This window comes from Hoplias malabaricus, chromosome 3, assembly GCF_029633855.1.
Source record: "Hoplias malabaricus isolate fHopMal1 chromosome 3, fHopMal1.hap1, whole genome shotgun sequence".
Taxonomy (NCBI): Eukaryota; Metazoa; Chordata; class Actinopteri; order Characiformes; family Erythrinidae; genus Hoplias; species Hoplias malabaricus.
The window spans coordinates 9849725-9870363 of record NC_089802.1 but is presented as its reverse complement, the minus strand read 5'-3'; the positions used below and the strand labels follow the sequence as shown (position 1 = coordinate 9870363).

General features: G+C 38.4%; 1 protein-coding gene across 1 annotated transcript; it reads left to right on the top strand.

Annotated features, from left to right (window-relative positions):
• The first annotated feature begins 1527 nt into the window (after nucleotides 1-1527).
• On the top strand, nucleotides 1528-20499 carry nherf1a (NHERF family PDZ scaffold protein 1a). The gene is made up of 6 exons (XM_066666301.1): nucleotides 1528-2043; nucleotides 10312-10482; nucleotides 14607-14760; nucleotides 15751-15797; nucleotides 18544-18660; nucleotides 19010-20499. Exons 1-6 carry the CDS (start codon nucleotides 1591-1593, stop codon nucleotides 19169-19171), a joined length of 1104 nt encoding a protein of 367 aa, XP_066522398.1. The 5' UTR covers nucleotides 1528-1590; the 3' UTR covers nucleotides 19172-20499.
• The last annotated feature ends 140 nt before the right edge of the window (nucleotides 20500-20639 follow it).

Below are 20639 nucleotides of genomic sequence, written 5' to 3'. Positions count from 1 at the left end.
ATTCCTTAATTAAGTAATACATTTTTGAGGTCATTTGGAATACCACTTCTTTCTGCCTTTTTTTTTGTACCACCAGTGGTACGTGTAACGTGAGGACAACTAGTATAAGTTGTTGGTTTCATCCACTGCCAGTCCAGTAACACTTCTGTGATTTGTCAACAAGATTTCTATTATAAGTACATCATGTAACCGATTAGTGTAATGCTCACTATCTTGTTATGCCCTCTCTCGCTCCCTGTGCATCTACATGGACTAAAACTTTGCATATGAACTTTGTGGGTGGAGAGAAGATCAGTTGTGCAACATTTATTACAGCATCAGAATTGTCTGATAATCAGTATCTGAAATAAGCTGGCTTAAGAAACAGACAAGGCCTGGAAATGTAATCGTCAACTGGCCTTTACAACCACGTGAAATTTCCAGAAACTTAAGCTGAGTGGTTTTAGTTCCACCTGTTGTATAAAATTGCATCTATATCTACAATAATAATAACCATTTAGTCTAAGTTTAATACAGTATGTTAAGTTATTAATGTGAACATCTGGGTGGTATAAAGCATAATTTCCTAAAGTGTGGCCAATGGTCCAAAGATTGCCCATGAATTTGATTTGGTCGACCAGAATGTGCTACAAACCACACCCATTCACCCCAAATAAAGCTTTTATTTTTATACCATATCAGAATTTTCTTTTTCTTTTAAAATGTACCTTTGAAGTATTTTAGCAAAAAGAATATAATGTTTAAAAAGTTAATTTGAAACCTATCTAATTTTTTATTTGTCTTTTTGGCCTTTTTTAGGCCTTTGGTGAACTATCAAGACACATTTGAATATCTTTGATCACATGTAATTTTGATATTCTTATTTAAAAATACAGGAACCTATTGGTCAGACAACTTTTAATACTCCTATTAATACATTGAACAAGTTCCACAACAGTCTAATGGCTGTTAAAGGCATAAGGACTATTTCTATATATTTCAGCTGTTTGTTTTTTTTTTTATTAAATGAAAGTGTATTTAAAGGTCAAGCTTATCGTTACAGTTTTAATACAGTATTTTAAGCCATAAGTTTAGTAGGATGTGTGAAAAAACAAAACTTGTTTTCGTTGGACTAAATTTGTAAAATAATAATCTCTTGGATGACATCTAGAATATACGAAATATTAATGTAGATTTCTATTGATGAGACAGTAAAATTACTTCCATTTGGTGTTCATCTGAATTCAGCCGGCGGGTCTGTTGTGGAGGTCATCAGCTATTGGCTAAGAAACTGGGCTCACCTTCAAAACTCGATGAGTGATTGGTCGGTTGATGTGTCCGTCAGGATGATGTCACGTCACTTTTAAGCTTCATCTGACTGTTTTCGACTCTTAAGTTTGGGGACGAGAGCGAAAAGTAGGTAACACAAAGAAGAGCGACTTAACAACTTCCGAAGTGACGAGGGGGATTTATATATAGCCTTGTTTATCCCACGTTCTCGTTTTTCTACCGAGGGCCAGATAGAGTTTTAGTTCTTAGACTCTTGAGTTTAACTGCAAATCAGTGTTAAGTCTTCAGTGCGGTGGGCTGAAGTGTTTAAGTTCGGAGAGTATGTCAGAAGACCTCAGGCCCCGGCTGTGTGTTTTGGAGAAGGACAGCAATGGATACGGCTTTCATCTCCACGGGGAGAAGGGCAAGGTGGGTCAGTATATCCGCCTGGTGGAGCCCGACTCTCCAGCCCAGCTCTCCGGTCTCTCAGCCGGGGACCGAGTGGTGTTCGTGAACGGAGAGAGTGTGGAAGGAGAGAGCCACCAGCAGGTTGTGTCCCGTATCCGAGCGGTAACCGGACAACTAGAGCTCATAGTTGTGGACAGCGAGACACAGGAGCTGCTCTCCAAACTAAACCTTCAGTGCCAGAAAGAGTTCGTCAGCGACGGTATTCCTCAGGCGACCGAAGAACCGAAGCCCCGCGAAGAACTTCTCAACGGCACGCCGAGAGAAGGGAGCCCTGAGCCGGGCACCAATGGAACCGCGGCCGCCGACAGAGTTAGCGTCAGTTCGAAGGTAAAAGAGAAACTTTAACGTCCCAGTTTCTTCCTTGGGCTCCTGGATGTATTTGTTAGAGCATAAATGTGAAGAGAATATTTATATAAATCAATAAACTATTGATATTTACATATTCTTATGTCTGTAATTAATATAATGAATTTATTTTTTAAAAAATGATTTGGAACTTATGCTACCAACTTACTTCTATAGAGAATTTTTCCTTACACATTATTTATTTGCTGGAGATGAATGGGTTAAGTTGGCCTGTTCTCAAATTAGACTTTGACTGCACACATGCTTGTAGTGAAGGATGTTTAATTAAGACAGCTCAGATTAGCACACAACGGGGATGTAATGTGCAGTTCACCAGTACAATCCAAGGCCTTTACATTATTTGCTGGTTGAATGCTGCTGAAAGGAAATCTGTGACTGTGAATCGTTTAATCGGCAAAAGGATCAGTGAAAGTAGTGGGAACAGGTTGAAATGAATATGATTTACTTTACTCCTCCTAAGTTATTGTTCAATACTCTGTTCACAGACAGAATCATCATTTATAAGTCTATTGTTATCAGACTTCATGGTCATTACATGTTACCTACTGCTTTAGCTTGCATTTTCCAACAGTTATCAACAAGTTCCTGAGGATTGTCAAAGGATTCATTTACTGAGCAGCTAAATTAAAGAAACACTTCTTATGTTCATTCATTAACGATGTGTCATCCCAGATTATTCTTCCAGTGAACCATGCAGAGAGAGAATATAAAATTGCTACCAAAACCTTATCAGAGAAAAAACCAAGATTACACGGATGATATTTCACCTTTGGGCCCGCCATAAAGATGCTTCTATTTGATTAGTGTAACCCTCTCGTGGTGAAATATTGTTCCCCAGGGTCAAGTGATGTGCACCAATTGTGCAATGTGTGGAAAATGCTAGCAGCTCTTTGGCTGTTTTTTCCACTGATTTAAAACAGGCCAAGTATGTTTTTTAAATCCATATATACACACAATAGTCCCTTGTTTGATTTTAAACTTTTTGTCCAGTGTATATTCAAATGTTCCTAAAGAAAAAGATGGCGTTAAGAATGTTTTCGTGCTGGTGACAAAGGAATCAGTGCTAACTCTGCTCTTTTTATGTGCAATATTTGTTAATCTTTTACATATTGGCTTAGGTGGCTATGTGTATTGCGCTTGTTGTTCCATAGGTTACATATTAAGTAGATGCACAATATTTAATAATATAGTTATAGTAATAAAACATTAATTCATCATTAACAATACCATGTTACACCTGTCCAGCTGTTAGCCTATTATGCTAGCCCAAAAAGTACCAAGCCCATTAGAGTAGAGACCAGAGTAGCATTTCACTTTGTTAAGATTTTCTTAGAGGCTTTGGGACAATATGGATTATAAACACATTTCATCCCAGCAATTATCAGTTTCTTTGAAGCTCATATTATCCATGAATGACTCTTCTGTTTTGGAAGGGGTCTCCATCAGACTCACGAATTTCATGCTTCCTTTCTCCAGTCATTCAGAAGCAATGGCATTGAATGGAACATCCTCAGAGTAGCTGTCCAGTTGGCTTAAACTAAGCGCCCTTTGTTCATGGCCAAACCCAGAGGGGTGTTATTTGCAAACTGAGATGAGTTTTTGGAATGGATTGCTCACACAGAGGATTCATTGTTTTTCAGACTTTTTTGGAGCGCCTGTAAGGATTTACAGAACAAATATGACAGTAATAGACACGTACTGTTGAAACTACAGGATTTGTATCATCATTGTTCACATATATTTTCTGAGCTCAAGCCAGTGTAGAGTTTAATTTACCAAAAAGGCTCTGTAGCTTTTAATAATATTGGAAATTCCATTAAAAAGGACTTTAAATTGTATAAATGGATGTCTATAATTATTCTCCTCAGAAATTGCACATAAAAAAGAGTAAATTCAAAACCTGTAGCAACAATACTATTACACTTAACAAAACATTTGGTAAAATATGTTTCTCTTGTCCACAATCAGTTCATACAAGTGGCATATGATAATTTCTTTCCCTTTTCATCATAAATTTGCTCATGCAAAATGACTGGCCATAATATATCTTTGAGTGCACTGGTGACAAGGCTGAGGCGCTTGGTATTCATTTCACCTTCATAACCACATATACATTTCAAATCTAAACAGAGGCAGTGTCAGTTTGAGTATGTACCAAATGCTAATGGTGAAACGCTACATGTAGTTGCAAGTGAGGGAGAGGTGAATGCACATATGAATAAACCACTTCCTGTGTTACAAGACTCTTGTTTTCCTGCCGACAAACTCTTTGTTTTGAAAGACAAAAAAAGGACAGCAGGAAGCAATGTTGTCTATAATATTTCTCTCTTCATAACAAAGAGATCAATGGTTTTTTCAAGCATCTGGTGTGTGTTTTTACATCCATGTATTATGTGTCTCTAGGTTGATAATTATCTTAGTAAGTTTACGTGGTATGTTCAAGGCCTGAGCCTCTAAAACCTCCAGATTATCTCTACTCTCAGTGCTCAATAGTTTTGCATGTCTCTCTTGGTGACCCCCCAAAGTAAACTATTGCGTTTTGGTAGCAGTTGTGACAGTGATACATGAAAATCAACTTATTGTACTCCAGCCTGTCCCCAGTTGTTACTAAATTGTTCTCTTAAGCAAACCATAGACAGGATCATGCGCAACATAAGTGAGCTATAAAGTCATTAACCTTTGGGATGTTACGTATTGTAATGGCTGCAATAGAGTGCTGATAGAGTGGTGATCCATAAGTGAGATGTTAGCTCTTATGTTGAAAAGCTGTGTTCTTGTTGGTCTGAATGTGATTGTAAAATAATACTAAGTGTAAATGGCTTATGTGACCATAAAGAAAGACATAATTTAGACTGCTTAGGAGAATATGAAACAGTTGAACACAAGTAATGTGTAATTGAACACAAGTAAGGTATTAATAGAATGGCTAAGGTGAAAAGTAGTGGGGATTAATTTAAATATGGTTGAGACATGTGGTTTTACAAACTTGCTTATCTTTTTCTGCATGACTGTGACCAAAACCTATGTTAAATGAATTCTTATAACTCAGTTTGGAGTGTGGATAAGAAGAAAAAAGTTACAATATAAAGTCATTTTTCTCTAAAGGCCATTCCAATAGATTTGTTTAAAGAAAGATATTCATAAGATGACTAAGTGTAAGAAATGTTTTAAAGAACATCATACATAATCTGGCCGTTGGTTGGTGGCGCAGCAGGTAGTGTCGCAGTCACACAGCTCCAGGGACCTGGAGCTTGTGGGTTCGATTCCCGCTCCGGGTGACTGTCTGTGAGGAGTTGGTGTGTTCTCCCCGTGTCCACGCGGGTTTCCTCCGGGTGCTCTGGTTTCCTCCCACAGTCCAAAAACACACGTTGGTAGGTGGATTGGCGACTCAAAAGTGTCCGTAGGTGTGAGTGTGTGAGTGAATGTGTGTGTGTTGCCCTGTGAAGGACTGGTGCCCCCTCCAGGGTGTATTCCTGCCTTGTGCCCAATGATTCTAGTTAGGCTCTGGACCCACCGTGACCCTGAATTGTATAAGCGGTTACAGATAATGGATGGATGGCTGTTTGAGCCCAGCTCTGGGTGACTGTCTGTGAGGAATTTTTTGTGTTCTCCCCGTGTCCACGTGGGTTTCCTCCAGGTGCTCCAGTTTCCTCCCATGGTTCAAAAACACAGGTTGGTAGGTGGATTGGCGACACAAAAGTGTCCATAAGTGTGAATGTGAGTGTGTGTCACCCTGTGAGGGACTGGCACCCCTTCCAGGGTGTGTTCCTGCCTTTCGCCCAATGATTGAGGGCAAGTTCCGGACCCACGGCGACATTGACCTAGATAAGTGGTTACAGACAATGAATGAATGAATGAATCATACATAATATAAAGTGCCAAACCAGTTAATGTTTATACATAGAACGGATAGGTTTAAGCTTAAACAATTTAAGAGACTGTATATTTTAAATGTACAATGTTAAATAAACACATTAAGTGATTCATCTGTAATCGCTCGCAAGAACCTGAATATATTTGGAGTTTTTATGAGTGGTGAATGATGTATTACTGATGACGTTTTGGTAAACTGTGTTGGCTCTGTTAGTGAATAAGCTAAATATAGTGACATCTTTGAAGTCCTCAGCTTTGTTTTCTCTTACAGAAAATACCAAACTTTTTCATAAGCTATTGTCCCAGCAAAACTGACCAAACGGGTTCCCAGCAAGAAAAGGAGCACAAAGATTAGATGCTCGAACAACAGTGATTGGACATTAGATACAGTATGGACAGATATTGTGATTATGGACAGAAACGGTTGCAACAGAGAAGATGATATGAAAAAAGCCAGAAATACCAAAAGTTAAAGTTTCTTTTTGATGTTTATAAATTATCAATAAAATCAGAGAATAGATACATTAGTGAACAAAAGCAATTTCCCTAAGGGGATCAAGAAAGGTGTTTCTTCTTCTTCTTCTTCTTCACCAGCGACCTGTATTAAACTGCTACAGTGAAGGCTGATTAAGACATCAGAAAGCTCACTCAGTTCCTCATCTCATGGTTTGTTTTCTCTGGGTGCAGAGATAGTTATACTTCTATCTGGTTAACTGGGATTAAAACCCACAGAGGAAATCCTCTCACATGACACGCTGCTTTTCACTGTGATGCTTCTACAGCCGGATCATAGACCCAGCACAGACAATGTCTAATCTGAGTCTCTGTCTAAAGCCCATTATAGATCAGGCCTTCTCTAGACACTAAAGAAAACCAGCTTTTTTGCCTTTTCTTTTTTTCTAAAGGTCAGCCCGAGGTAACCCTGAAGGGAAGGGCTGTCGTGGTGAAAGAATTTCCCGTGCTGTGTTTTATCAGGGTTCAACACTGAGATATGTGATATTACCATCCCAAACTACTTAATTCATCCTGATTCTAGTGCTATGCTCCTCACTATCACCCGGAACTGGCCTGAACTTTGCCTTTTGAGGCTGCTTCATCACTCGGTGCTGGAGGAGGCTTCGATAGTTGGATTACAGGTAGCTAGATGAGATCTCAAATTCACATTTCTCCATTTCACAGTGACTTTTCAGGCACAGATTTTATATTGCCTGGTCTGAATTGCCTGGCTCTCCCTTTTCATTTGGTTGAAAGCTGAAGTACTCCCAAACTGGTGAAGCTGCATTTAGTTTTGTGACTAGGTTTGCTGCTATTGTTTTCATTTTGTAAAACTTTCAGCCGTAGCTCAGACACCAAAAGTTGGGAAAAATTACACTCCTAACCTTTTTTTTTATGGTTTTTGAAATTAATTTATTTAACATTCATTACACACACCCACCTCAAAGTGTAAAACAGGAAAGACCATGCGGGGAAAAAAAGGGCAAAACGCATACATTGTGGTGGAGACAGTAAACAGACTACAACTGCCCTACTAAATGGACTAAATCATAGAAATGGCATACTTTAAAAAAAAAAAAAGGTGGCTAATATTGACAACTAAAGTGATAAGCTCTTTTCTTTATTTACACACATTCTTACTCAACAAGACTGTATAAAATTGAAAGCCATGATAATACAACATGTTAGTGATCACTTGGTTAAATGTTTACAAGATGCTTAATTGTTTCCATGTCTTTTTCTTCTTTCCATGTCTTCTTTCTCTTTTGCCACGGACTTGTAATATCCAGCTGAATCTTAAATTGTAATCTGAGAGTTTACAGTGTTTATGATAATATAATCAGCATTTCTCCTTGACCAGGGATCCACTCTCTTATAAACTCATTCACTCTTGTTCTTCCCCCTCCTTTAATCTTACCTTAGGTGACACATCTGATTTATTAGCCCACTACACCCAAATCTCTCCATGACTCTCTATCATGGAATGCCATAAGGAATGGAAGGTTTTTAAGATTAACTTTAATGTAATACCCTACATTTCTACAATGTAGGACACCACCAAGTTAAAAACGTTAACAATGTTTGACATAAAACAGCTGTCAGTTTTTTTATGTTGGCCTGTGAAGATAGCTTGTAAATGCTCTATCTGTCTGTCTGTCTGTCTGTCTGTCTCTCTCTCTCTCTCTCTCTCTCTCTTTTTAAGCACATCACAATCACAAAGTGATAAGGGTGCAGAAGTTTATCTAAGAATACAGAACATCTTATCATTGCCTGGATGTGGTGTTGACTATCAGGAGGTTTATTATGGACTCAAAATTTATTTTCTTACTCACACTCAGATTAAACAGCTGCCTGTTTTCTCTAGAAATGACTGCCACGGTTTTGATGTTCCCATAACTTAGAAGTTGGTCATATTTGAAGTGTCAGAAAAAACATCACATCAATAGTTTAGCTCTTTGCTACAAGTAGGGAAAACATTTTACACAGAAAATATCTCAGAAATGCAAGACATTACATCGAAGGATTTGTTTTGGGTGCCTTATTGTGTTATGTGTGGTTATGTTAAAACATGTCTTCTATGCTCTTAGTGTATTTCCTCACGTGCAACGACACCAGACGAACCAACTGCTGAGTTTCGCTTTTTCAGAAACATTCAGTTCCACCCATTTACTGAAATTAAACCTTCACATGCAGGGTTCACTGTAGTCTTGGGTGTGTTCTTTATGAGGACCTGTCTTGTTTCTGCCCCCTGACCTAGTTCCTCTGTCTCTTTCTGCCAAACTCCCTATACATTTTCCGCTTTACCTCCTCATCCATCAGTTCTATATCCCATCTCTTCATGAAGGAGGAACAGGTTGATGGGATCCTGGCTTCTTGCTCAAGCAAAACCTGCACAGAAGTCTTACCCAACTTTTTGGACGTTTCTCCCTCCTACTTTCATAACTGACTTCTAAATGTTTCTAACAAGAACAAACATTTTAGCTGATTCACCCAGACTGGTCCCTTTAGTATTTCCCATCTTAAGGGCTCTCTGTGTTTGTTACTTTATAGTGTAAAATATTTTTTGGTTCTTATAAACTCTGCTAAGTTCCTCACAAAGAGTTGTTGAGCAACTCGTAACATCTCTTAAGGCATTTCCCCAAAACAATCACATTTACCTTTAAGTTTACCTTTGAATACTGTATTCAAATATCACTGTACTGTAAGAACACAAAGTAGTTTCTGGGATATGTGGCATGAAGAGAGCTGTGCTTGTGTCAGACTACCTTCAATCAGCACCCCCAGCTAGAAGTAAAGCTCTGAGGATACAGGATTAAATTCTTACTGCAACATATGGCTTCTGCTGGATTAGGCTGTGGTAAACACTACTGTTGTGGCCTCTCATTTCCTCCACATCCCCACCTAGAAGAAGAACTCTTAATTTCTAGAACAGTTCCGAAGCATGATGCAGTGACGTGTGGTTTGATCAGTTCCACTTTTAGCCACTGTTGCCCATTCCCTGAGGTAAACTTTACATTTGAAGTGGTTAATTTGACCAAAATATTACCACCATTTAAGAAGAATAGAAAGTGGTAATCTTGGCTAATCACTCAGACTAACCTTGTTGTCCAAGCCCACTATCCCTTTTACGGTGTAAGGAGTTAAGCTTGGACTGTGTATACTCTACAAGCCTGATAGGGTTATGGGTGCTGTGAGTTTATGAATAACTTTACATGGAGGTGGTAATACCATTTCTGCAATGTGAAAATCAGAGTGTGTGTTAGTTAGAGAGGGCTTAAACCTAGTTAAGAGAAGCTACATTTTAAAGTAAATAAAGATGAATATGGTGTTGACACAGCTAACTTGCTTGTGTAAGCACTCATATATAATCATGAAATGCAATGAAAAAGGAAGTAGATACGACGAGACTTCATCACTTCTCTAGTAAGCAGTACACTCGGACAGAAGGTGACCAGTTGTATTCTCACCACTTAAATGGTATTTATTTAATTTTCTTTTTATATCTTTTAGGTCTATTATAATCATTTCTATTTAGCAACGTCAGAGTTTTTAGTGTAGTGCTGGTACCAGATATGTTCATTGTATTAGCATGGTTTTAATGATCACTTAATAAAACCCTGGGGTATTTGCGGTATACTGAAAATGCTTGCACTTAATTGTTCGCACTTTAGAATACTATTTATGAGTTATAATTTCTGCAGTGTTTGAGAGTGACTTTTTACTATGTAATATTTTACTATTTCACTTTTCCCTCTCATGGAAAGGCTTGTCCTCAACTGAAATATGACTCATTTTTACATCTGTGTGTTTTCTGTAGAATAATATTGTTGTGTAAATCAAGTTAATTATTTTGTCTTAAAGGAGTCGAAGAATGAGCTTCGTCCTCGTCTCTGCCACATGAAGAAGGGAGCCACAGGCTATGGCTTCAACCTCCACAGTGAAAAATCCAGACCAGGCCAGTATATCAGAGCAGTGGACGAGGACTCCCCCGCTGAGAAATCTGGACTTCGACCCAAAGATAAAGTGGTGCAGGTACAGAACTTGTTCCCTCTTTATACGCCTCTAAATAGCACAGGTTTGCGCAGCCTTCTAATTTCCACCCAGCCCCCACCTCTCTGGGTTTAGATAATAATGGTTTTGCTAAAAATAACATATTGACCTAGCAGTCTAAATATTTTACATGACGTAGGCTACAAGATTCATTCAATTGTTTTCAGTTGCACCAAGCACCTTGAGGATTAGCTGTTTTGAGCTTTAATTTTACATTGCATTCATGGTACATTTAAATGTAAAAGCTCTGGTTTCAACTTATCCAATCCAAGATACTGAAGCAAAAAAAACAGTGTTCATGAGTTAATCCCATTACCCATCAGAGTGGGGAGTAGTCATTGTAATTGCTTGCTCTCCGGGAATTTGAGCACATTTCTCCAAGGGTCAGAAAGAATTTTTTTTTGTAGCTTTCCCACAGTATGTGTGGTGAAATGTAGTCTGTCCTAATCCACTTATTGTCTGCTGGATGGAGTTACAGGGTTCAGATGGCACTAAGACAGCTTGGCAGTTCAATAAGGCAGGGGATGAAATCCCAGGGTGTGCCATGCTGTGAGAATATACATGAGCTCTAAGCTCTGAGCTCCTTTTAAACATTTAACAATAATATTTAGCTGTGGTGTGAAATAGAAGTTTAATTTTTTTAAAGAAAAAAAAAAGTTTGATTTGTTACTTTGTAAATACGTTTGAAAATGTAGCTTTTGTATTCACATATTTACGCATAGTCATATCACGGCGATAAAGTCATACTGAAGTGATTAGGAGTGCTGTTACTGCTGGAAGACTGTAGAAGTTAAAGGGAAAAAGATTAAACTTTCTGCTGTACTCAAAAGAACTGTGGTCTTACAAAATACAGAGATTCAAAAGGAATGCCTGTAGTTAACGTTTTACTGACAAATTTCTCGACCAGAATGGAGGTTGTTTACATACTATAGTCTTTAATACAAAATGACAAAGCCATTTCTTCCTAACAGATAAAGAGATCTTAGTGAAATTATCAAATGAAATAGTGGAATGAAAAGTTAAATAGAAAACAAAGACTGTGGACAATGAAAAACAATTCAGAGTTCAGAACATGTTTCTTTACAATTTGCTACCTCTCAGTTTTGTTTTGCGTGCTCGAAAACAGTCTGATGTGTTTATGTAGCCCCAATGTCAGTAAATGCCAAAAAAAAAAAAGGTTTCAGTCTGGTATGCTGGGGTTTCTCTATTTCTGCTCATGGCAGTGAAAAGGCATCTGGAGATTTTTAGACAACAGAGAGAACTCCAAACTGAGATGAGTGTAATGCTCTATTCCTGCTCCATAGGTGGGTAATATTGACTTATTTTTGCTGTTTCTCATTATTTAAGGTGGAAATATTAAGGTGGAGACGGCTAACTGCATGAAAGTAAACAGACCAAAATTACGTCAAAACTAAACAACACAAGTTATATATGAGGTTCAGTGGTAATTCAAACAATGAGTAAAACGTACAGACAAGATAAACCTCAGCCACACAGCTAAAATGAGTCGTTTTTTCCCCCTCAAAACATATTGTTTCACCTTAAAAGACATGGAGCTTCTGAACCTAAACAAACTGGCAAGAACTGCAGTTCCCCACACTTACAGACGTAGACCTTTAAAGAGTAACATATCAGAAGTCTTCCTTAAAAACAATATCTACGATTGAGGAGAAATGCTCTTCTCTCTGGTTTGTTTATGTACAGTTTTCCATGTTATAGAGACACTTTACACATTTACAGACAATGGGGGTTCGTTAGAAAAAATGTGAGCACGTAAACAGACTGGAGAGCTAGCAAATGGTAAGTCAACATCTTCAGAATTTAATAAGAAGTGTTTAAAATTGTGAAAATCATGTTTAAGTGCATTGTGTTAGTGGCCAGGTTTGTGGAAAATTGAAAGGACTGTAGCTGTCTGGTACTGTCCAACCCTGAATTTGGGTGTTGCAGCTCTTACTTATTATTCATTGCTCCCCCTTCTTCTGCTCGCTACAGCGCAGTTACCTTCTCTAATCTAGAGGAGGTTTCATGTTGGGATGAATAATGGTTTTTCCTGTTCAACTAAAGACCTTGAATAGTTTATTTGTTGAGCAAGTTGATGAATCCCTGTTGTACTCTGTAGTGTCAGGCTGCTTTACACCCTCTCACAGGAGGGATTTCCATTTTAAAGGCACTTCTTACTGGCACCAGGATGGAACAGCATTGAAGCTGAGCAGGAATTTGAATGTTGGCAGTCGTTAAAAACGAAGCATGCTTTCACAGTCTCAAGCACATATTTGTGTCTGTTTCCTGCAAGGCACCGATTTGCTTCTGTCTATGAACACTCAAGAGTATATAACATTTTATTGTCCTAAAGGAAGCCTTATTTTTTGTCTCAGCGTAGAAAATTAAACTGATTATTATGCATTTATTCTGACCATTGTTGTGTGATATAATGAAAATAATTTTCTTTATTTGTATATTTGTATGTGAGCACACTGGGTGTGTGTGTGTGTGTGTGTGTGTGTGTGCGCGTGCGCGTGTGATATCCTGGCTTGACTAGGAGAAGCATAAGGGGTCTGTTGTTTTTCTGCTGTTCTTTAATTGCCTGGGGAATTGGAGGCTGGGATAAGCATTCCTAAAAGCCCACTCCTGCCTTGGCTCTCCTACACACATTCCTCAGCCTCATCAGCATTGACAAAGACCCCCACAGTGTTTCCTCAGGTGTCTCTACACTAAGGCCTGACTGATAAATCATTACACAAATAAAATATTAAAGTTTCTATTTAATTTTATTGGCAGTACTTTTTTGTTATTTATTTATTTATTTATTTGTATTTTAATCAACCAATTGCAAAATTAGACCCAAAATGACAAAATTGTGTTTCAACATGTTGCATGGCCACAGTTTTGAATTCTGTGTAAAGTTGCAGATAAAACAATGCCTCCAACTTCACCCATACTATCTCCCATCTGAATTTTGAAATGTTAACTACTTATTAATGAGGAATGTTATTTTGCAGACAGCTCTAACACTTTTTTCATTGTCTTATTTTCTTATTTCATCAAGTTTCATGTGAATTCAAACATTTACACTGAATTATGACTTATTTAATTATTGTTTTCAGACTCAATGTCCATTTTCTCAGGTTCACTGCTTATACACAAGCACTGCCTAGTTCTACATTAACAAATCTAGACCTTCCATTGCACTGCATACATCGCTTGCCCCATTTCAGCCTGTTCTTCAGTGGTCAGGACCACCTGGATCTTAAGTGCTTCAGTGACACTGACGTGAGTAGGTCAGACACAGCAGTGCTCCTGGAGTTTTTAAACACTATGTTTACTCACTGTCCACTTTATTAGTCACTCCTACCCTGTTGTTCTACCTTGTAGATTTAAACTCAGAGACAGTAGATGATCTGTTGCTACACATCCTCTAGTACTTCATCAGGTGTCATTGGGCGCTGCCCACAGAATGCTGTTGGATGCAGATTTTTGGTTGGTGGACTATTCTCTGTCCAGCAGTGACATGGGGGGGGGGGTCCAATTGTGGTTCACTATCAACTTCACTATCAACTACAGTCAGATTTCTGTTAGCAACAGAGAAGGAAGGGTTAAGGCACAGCTAGAAGAAGAATCTGCTCTGAGTTAATAGAGGCTTCTTCGTCTGATAAGGCATCCCAGTGTGCGGTGAGATGGGTTTGGTTTTTGTATCTGAAGTTCTTGTGAGAGAATAACAAGTCCAATTGGACCAGCCCAACACACACTAACACACAACCACCATGTCAGTGTCACTGCAGCATGATACACCATCCCCATCATACCTGCTTTGAAGGGGAACTAACCATTAAAGTAGAGGGGAAAGGAGGCAAACAAAGCATGCAGAGCAACACGTGGATTATAGTCTACAAAGAACTATACAGTGCTACTTTATGGTCAGTGGGGCTGAGACAATGGACAGTGAATGTAGAAACAAGGAAGTGGTCATAATGTAATAGTTGATCAATATATATGCTATAAAGTGCTATATGCTATAAACCTTTCTACTTATCAGCCTTAAAACATCAACATTCATCCATGTCTCTCTGTCTCCTCTGACCTGGCTGACTCTCTTTGCTGTATGGCAGGTGAACGGCATGTGTCTGCAAGGGATGCAGCACTCAGAGGTGGTGGCTGCCATTAAGGCAGGAGGAGATGAGCTCCGGTTGCTGGTGGTTGACCCTGACACAGAAGCTTTCTTCAGCAGCTGCCAAGTTGTCCCCACTGAGGAACATCTCACAGGTGAGCAAGAGCTGTAAAGCCAATTTAAAAATCTACTGCCCGTGGACACAAACACAATGTGCATTGCACCACAGTAGCGTTCATTCAGGCCAATATTGACCAATTTTCTTATTTCTATAAAAACAAAAGCTAGTAATTTTAACATAATTTTGTTTTCCTAAGACATGGAGGGAGAGAGAGAGAGAGACATATCAGGCTAATGTTTAAACATTAACTTGCAGCCTTCACGGCTTCTGCATTGACATGAGAGTGTTGGTCAAAATCAACTGCATTCTTCCAGCTGGTCGTCCTGGCAACCATGACCATAGCAACAGCCTGAGGTTGGGGGACTATAGTCCACCCAAACTATGTGTGTCAGGCGTGATAGACAGTCACATCAGCATCCTGGCTCTCACCACACATATAATCTCCAACATAATAACTTTAAATACTTTTGGTCTTCAACTCAACCAAAGAATCCTAAGAGTCTTTACAAACAATGAGGAAACATTTATGGCCTTTATCAGATGCTCTTATCCAAAGCGACTTACTTTGCTCTTTACACAGAAAATATCCTTGTTTACTTTATATAGGCTAGAATCCAAAAGATACCTCAGGCTTAGATGCTGCCAAATACAAAATCATGGATACCTTGATACACTTCTGACATATTCTACTGTTTGCCAGTCATAAAATATGGATACTTGACGTGACCAGCTGTTAATATGGAGTGTCCAAAACTTTGGACTTTGCTTATTGGCCCTTTTTGTTAATTGGTTTAGGCTTTTGCATTGTCATACAGATACTGAATGTTTAACTTGGAAATAGTCACTCATTTATTCACAAGTACTGCCTCCCTCACTATCAACTTCACTGTCACATGCTCTTAGTTAAGAATGAACAACTCTTGGTGTCCCAGTGTTTGACATCATGTCTTCAGTCAACCTGTTATGTAAGTCTAAGAATGTACTGAGTCTTACTGGAAAACATTATTTTCTCTTTCTGTTTTAGGCCCTTTGCCCGAACTTGCTACCAGTACAGAAAGTGCAGATGAGAAGGTAATGATTGTCCTTTTAACCACATCATGAACATTCATTAATTAATTCATTTCCTGCTTCAACCAGATCAGGGTCATGGTGGGTCCAGAGAATAATCAGAATCATTGGGTGCAAATCAGAAACCTTTTAATGGCCATTCTTCATTTTTCAGCCAAACAGCATTTTTTAAATTTATTTTCATTGAACTCAGTGAATGAAAACAGAATAACATTCTGTCTTTAAGGCCATTTACTATCACACAGGCTAAGCCAAGTCTTGGATAAAATTACAATCTGAATGGTGATTTTCCATTGAGAATCAGACCCAGCCTAATCTCAGTCCTGAAAACCAGTCATTAGAATTCTTTTGTGCCTTTTAAAACCTGAATTGAGGACTAATTGCTTTAAATCCAACATGCTTCCTCCACGCTTAATATGCATGTTTAACATTTCATTGACTCAAACGGCCAAAAATATGTAATTTGACAGGCTGAATTAACGTCACAAGAATGAAATGGTGGATCACAGACTCCTTGTGAGCTTCTGTTTTTTCTCACACAATACTTCATTATCAACTACAGTCAGATTTCTTTTAGCAACAGAGAAGGAAGGGTTAAGGCACAGCTAGAAGAAGAATCTGCCCTGAGTTAATAGAGGCTTCTTCGTCTGATAAGGCATCCCAGGGTGTGGTGAGATGGTTCTGGTTTTTGTATCTGAAATTCTTGTGAGAGAATAACAACCTTCACTGGCTGCCTCCCTGTACATTTGAGTTCCTTCCCTGTAAATCTGAAAACTAGTAATCATCACATAATTAAGCATTACAGAGCTTTACTGTTTTCATATTCACAACATATAATTTGCTATAATTTCATAGAAAATGTTACAAAATGTGTATTACTGTGACAGCTTTGCTACACACTGTGATTGCAGCATACTGAAATGTACCGGTGAGTCAGGCATCTTCGGCTGCATAAGTATTTTGATTAATTTTAAACACTCAGATAACACTGTGCACCTGTGGTTGGTCAGTTCCTGGCACATATTTTTAAAAAACAACATTCCAGTTAAGATCTTTGCTTGTTGAAGTATTGTGGCCTTCTGCAATATCAAGAGTGTGAAGGATCATATTGTGGCAATCACTGTGCAGTCCTAACCCCCAGAAGTAATCTCTTTACCAAATGATTTTCAGAAGTCAGTCATTAATAATCTTATTATATCTCTATTGAAAGAGGACTTGGGGCATATAGAAGACTTAAAACTAGCTGCTTTTTTCAGCTCAGTCTTGGTGCATCTGTATTTTGGGCAGAGCTTGGAGGAACATACTTGGACACATGAGTAAAGATGTAGAAATGGAAAAAGTCTAGATACTGTGCATGGGATGAATTATAAGTATGTGCTTGTTAGCCAGAGAGGTTCTGTTGGGATTAATTCTGCCCGACAATCTGCTTTGGGATCCCTTCTGATTCCTGCCAGTTGTCCTACAGTCTGCTTCCACCACAGGTGTCCATTTGAATCCAATAAGATTACGTTGTTAATTAGATGTTTATTATAAGATAGTGTACTCCTCAAATGTATGCTGCCAAAATATTATCCATTATCCAAAGGAATTATGTTTTAAAACAAATTGTATGTGTGAAATGACAGTAAGTTGCAATTATTTACCAAAATCTTGGCTTTTGCCTTTAAAAAGCTTTTTGAAAACTCTGCTCCCTGCCCAGATCTGGCCTAAATTGTTAAAAGGTACTACGGAAACCACTAGACTGTGGTTTAAATAGACATTTGCACTATCTGGGTGGGGTTGTGTAACACCTACACATGGTTAGTGTAATGGACAGTGTCATACGTTGCTGTCTAAAGGCCAGTTTAGTAGAGAATGGTTAAGGTGTGTGTGTCTGGATTTAATAGTAAAAATTTGTAAAGGCAATTCACCAATTTAGTCTTAAGCTAGTTTCATATATAAACTCGGGAAATGTGTCCAAAATTAGAGAATTAGGAGAATTTTACAGAGTTCACCTTATACTCATGTATCTCAGAGCTGGTGATTTTCTGCCTGGGGCAGAGCATGTGTAGTGGCACCTGCGAGAAACTTCAGGACTATCCAAAACATTACAGGCTCTATTCACACAAGTTAATGCAGACATTACTTGAACATTGTACTAGGGTGCTAGCAGGAAAATAATCTAGGTAATATCCGGTACAAATGTTAAACATTTACACAGTACAAGTCATTCACACATACAACTCCTCCAGGCAAAGTCCTGAAAAGTTCTGTGTTACTGTGCATGGGTGGAACGGGATTAAGACTAGCATTTGTCATTGTATAGCCAAAGCTTTGTTCCCAAATCACATGATGCTGCCAGGCTGGAAGAGTAAAAGCAAGCACATACTTCCACTGGGACACATGAAGCCCACTACCCCTTCAAAACTGCTGCTAACAGAACTTTAGTAGAGCTCAACATGCTTGGAGGAAAACACCAACTTCCATATTATGTTCCATTAGCTAACAAACACCTATTTTTGCATGTGAATTGGAGGAGGGAGCGCCAGTAGATTTGTTTCTTTGAAGCCACCAAACAGAACACTAGTCTATAGAATGGATCACATGTTTGGCTTCTAGTGGACGTTAGTTCAAACCTCTGACACGAGAGCACCTTCCAGTAATCACTGGAATACATTGCAGACAGGATATGATTGGTGTGTTTACATTGTATGCTGTTTTGGCTTATCAAATTGTCGTTAGGTTTAACTTTTGACTGTTTATTGTGCAGGTGAAGGATGAGACTCCTCAGGTTGACAAACCCAAAATATCAGCCAGTCCCTCTACATCCAGCACTTCCTCTACTGCATCAATCCCTGCTGCTACAGTCAGCACTCCACCACCAGAGGTCTGGCTGATCGATTGTCCTAATTCTCTCTCTCTCATGGATGTGTTTCTTTTGTAACTGATTTGCACCCTCTTGTGGCTCTTAACTTTCAAGTGGCGATGCATGGATAAGTGTAATTGTTGATGTCTATGAATAATTAAAAGACTTGATTACTTTTGCCAGTTGTAAAATTACATCGGAAGCACTACTGCAGGTATTAGCTGGTAGCTGTAAATCCTTGAGGAGAGCTATTCCACTGACACACAGATTTGTTGTTGATTGTATTTGTGTAATGATGATGCTGTAAAGCTCAGATGAATACAGGATTGTGAACGGCCATTCTGACAGACGATGTTCATTTGTGTTGCAGGAGAAGCCAGTGGAGAGGACTGTGAGTGGGGATGCAAGTTTAAACCTGGATCTGAGCTTGTCTCTACAGCAGGCTAAAGAGCGTGCCCACCAGAAACGCTCCAACAAGAGAGCACCGCCTATGGACTGGAGCAAGAGGAGTGAGCTGTTCAGCAATCTTTAAAGCAGCTAGGCTCCCCTCTGATTTGCTCTTACTTTTTTTTTGTTTATTTATGAAAGCTTGCAGTCTTCTGTCCAGCTCATCAGCTCAGTAAAAAGGGCAGTTAAAAAAGGGAAATAATGAAATTGAGGTAAGAGCTTCAAAATCTGCATATTCCTGCTCTTACTGTTTGTTTTTATTTCTAATCCCTCATTTATTCTTTTTTGCTTCACACGTATTCACACCATCCAGATGAACATTTCAAGTCAGTGTTATTTTACCCCTTTTGGTTTTATATTGAAAGAGGTGTTGTCTACACCAGTGCATCCCTGTCCCAGTTTTATAAATAAGATTTATCAGATTTAATATCAATATGTAAAATGTACAGTGTAGAGATTAATGAAGTAAGAGTTACTTAAATTTTCCACAATATTTGTATTCACGTCTTGTTCATATAATGTGTACTTGCCCTTGTGAGATACTGATAATGACACATTCAAATATCGCAGCACCACCACCACCATTTATTGCACTGTACACAGTCAGACTGATTTTTTTTTTTTTAGGATTCTTTAGAATTAAATTGTTATCTATTTTCATCAGATATTTTAATAACAGTAGATATCCATACTGAAAATATATATAAATGTTATTTTTAGATCTGTAAATCTGAGCCACTTTCTTCAGGTTTATTTTATAGGAATTCCTTAAAACATTGGAAAATAACATGAAAATGCTGTAAAATATTTACTGATTAAAATATTTGTAGATGTACTACTTTTAAAATAGCATTTTAAAATAAATACACTGTCATACAGTCTCCCAAGTTTGTTTGATATTCACTCCTGATTTAATAGCTTTGATTTTTACGTATAAGCAGAATGCTATTGTTTTAACATTCATTTTTGTTTTAATGTTTGTAATTGTGTCGGGGTAAAAACAAATCTTGTTAGGATGTAAGATTTTTAAAATAATCATTTCTGAACAAATGACCACTGTGTCCACACTGTAAACAGCTGTTTAGCTATGTGTCCAATAATTCAGTTCTACCTATTATTACTGATGAACATATAAATAAAAACGGATTTGAATGTATTTTTGGTTGTCAGTGATGTTTGATTAATGTAAACAACTTGGGCTTGTCTGGAAATAATAAAAGGCAGCAGTGAACCACTTAAAACATACAGGGGGTCCTTGACTTACGACGTTGGTCCGTTCCTACGTGGCGTCGTAAACCGATGTTCGGTGTAAGTCGGAACATACGTACATACTGTACGTAAATAACATACTGTAAGCACTTATCCTCCTCGGTCCCGAGCCGCGTAACCGTGTATTCTTCCGCCGTGCACACCAAACACGAAGTTCGACGTTTACGACGCAAAACCACTTAAGTCTAAACAAAGCTTTATACAGTAAATGGGAGATGTGTCGTAACCACGAAACATCGTAACTCGGGACTGACGTAACACGAGGACCTCCTGTATCTTTTTCA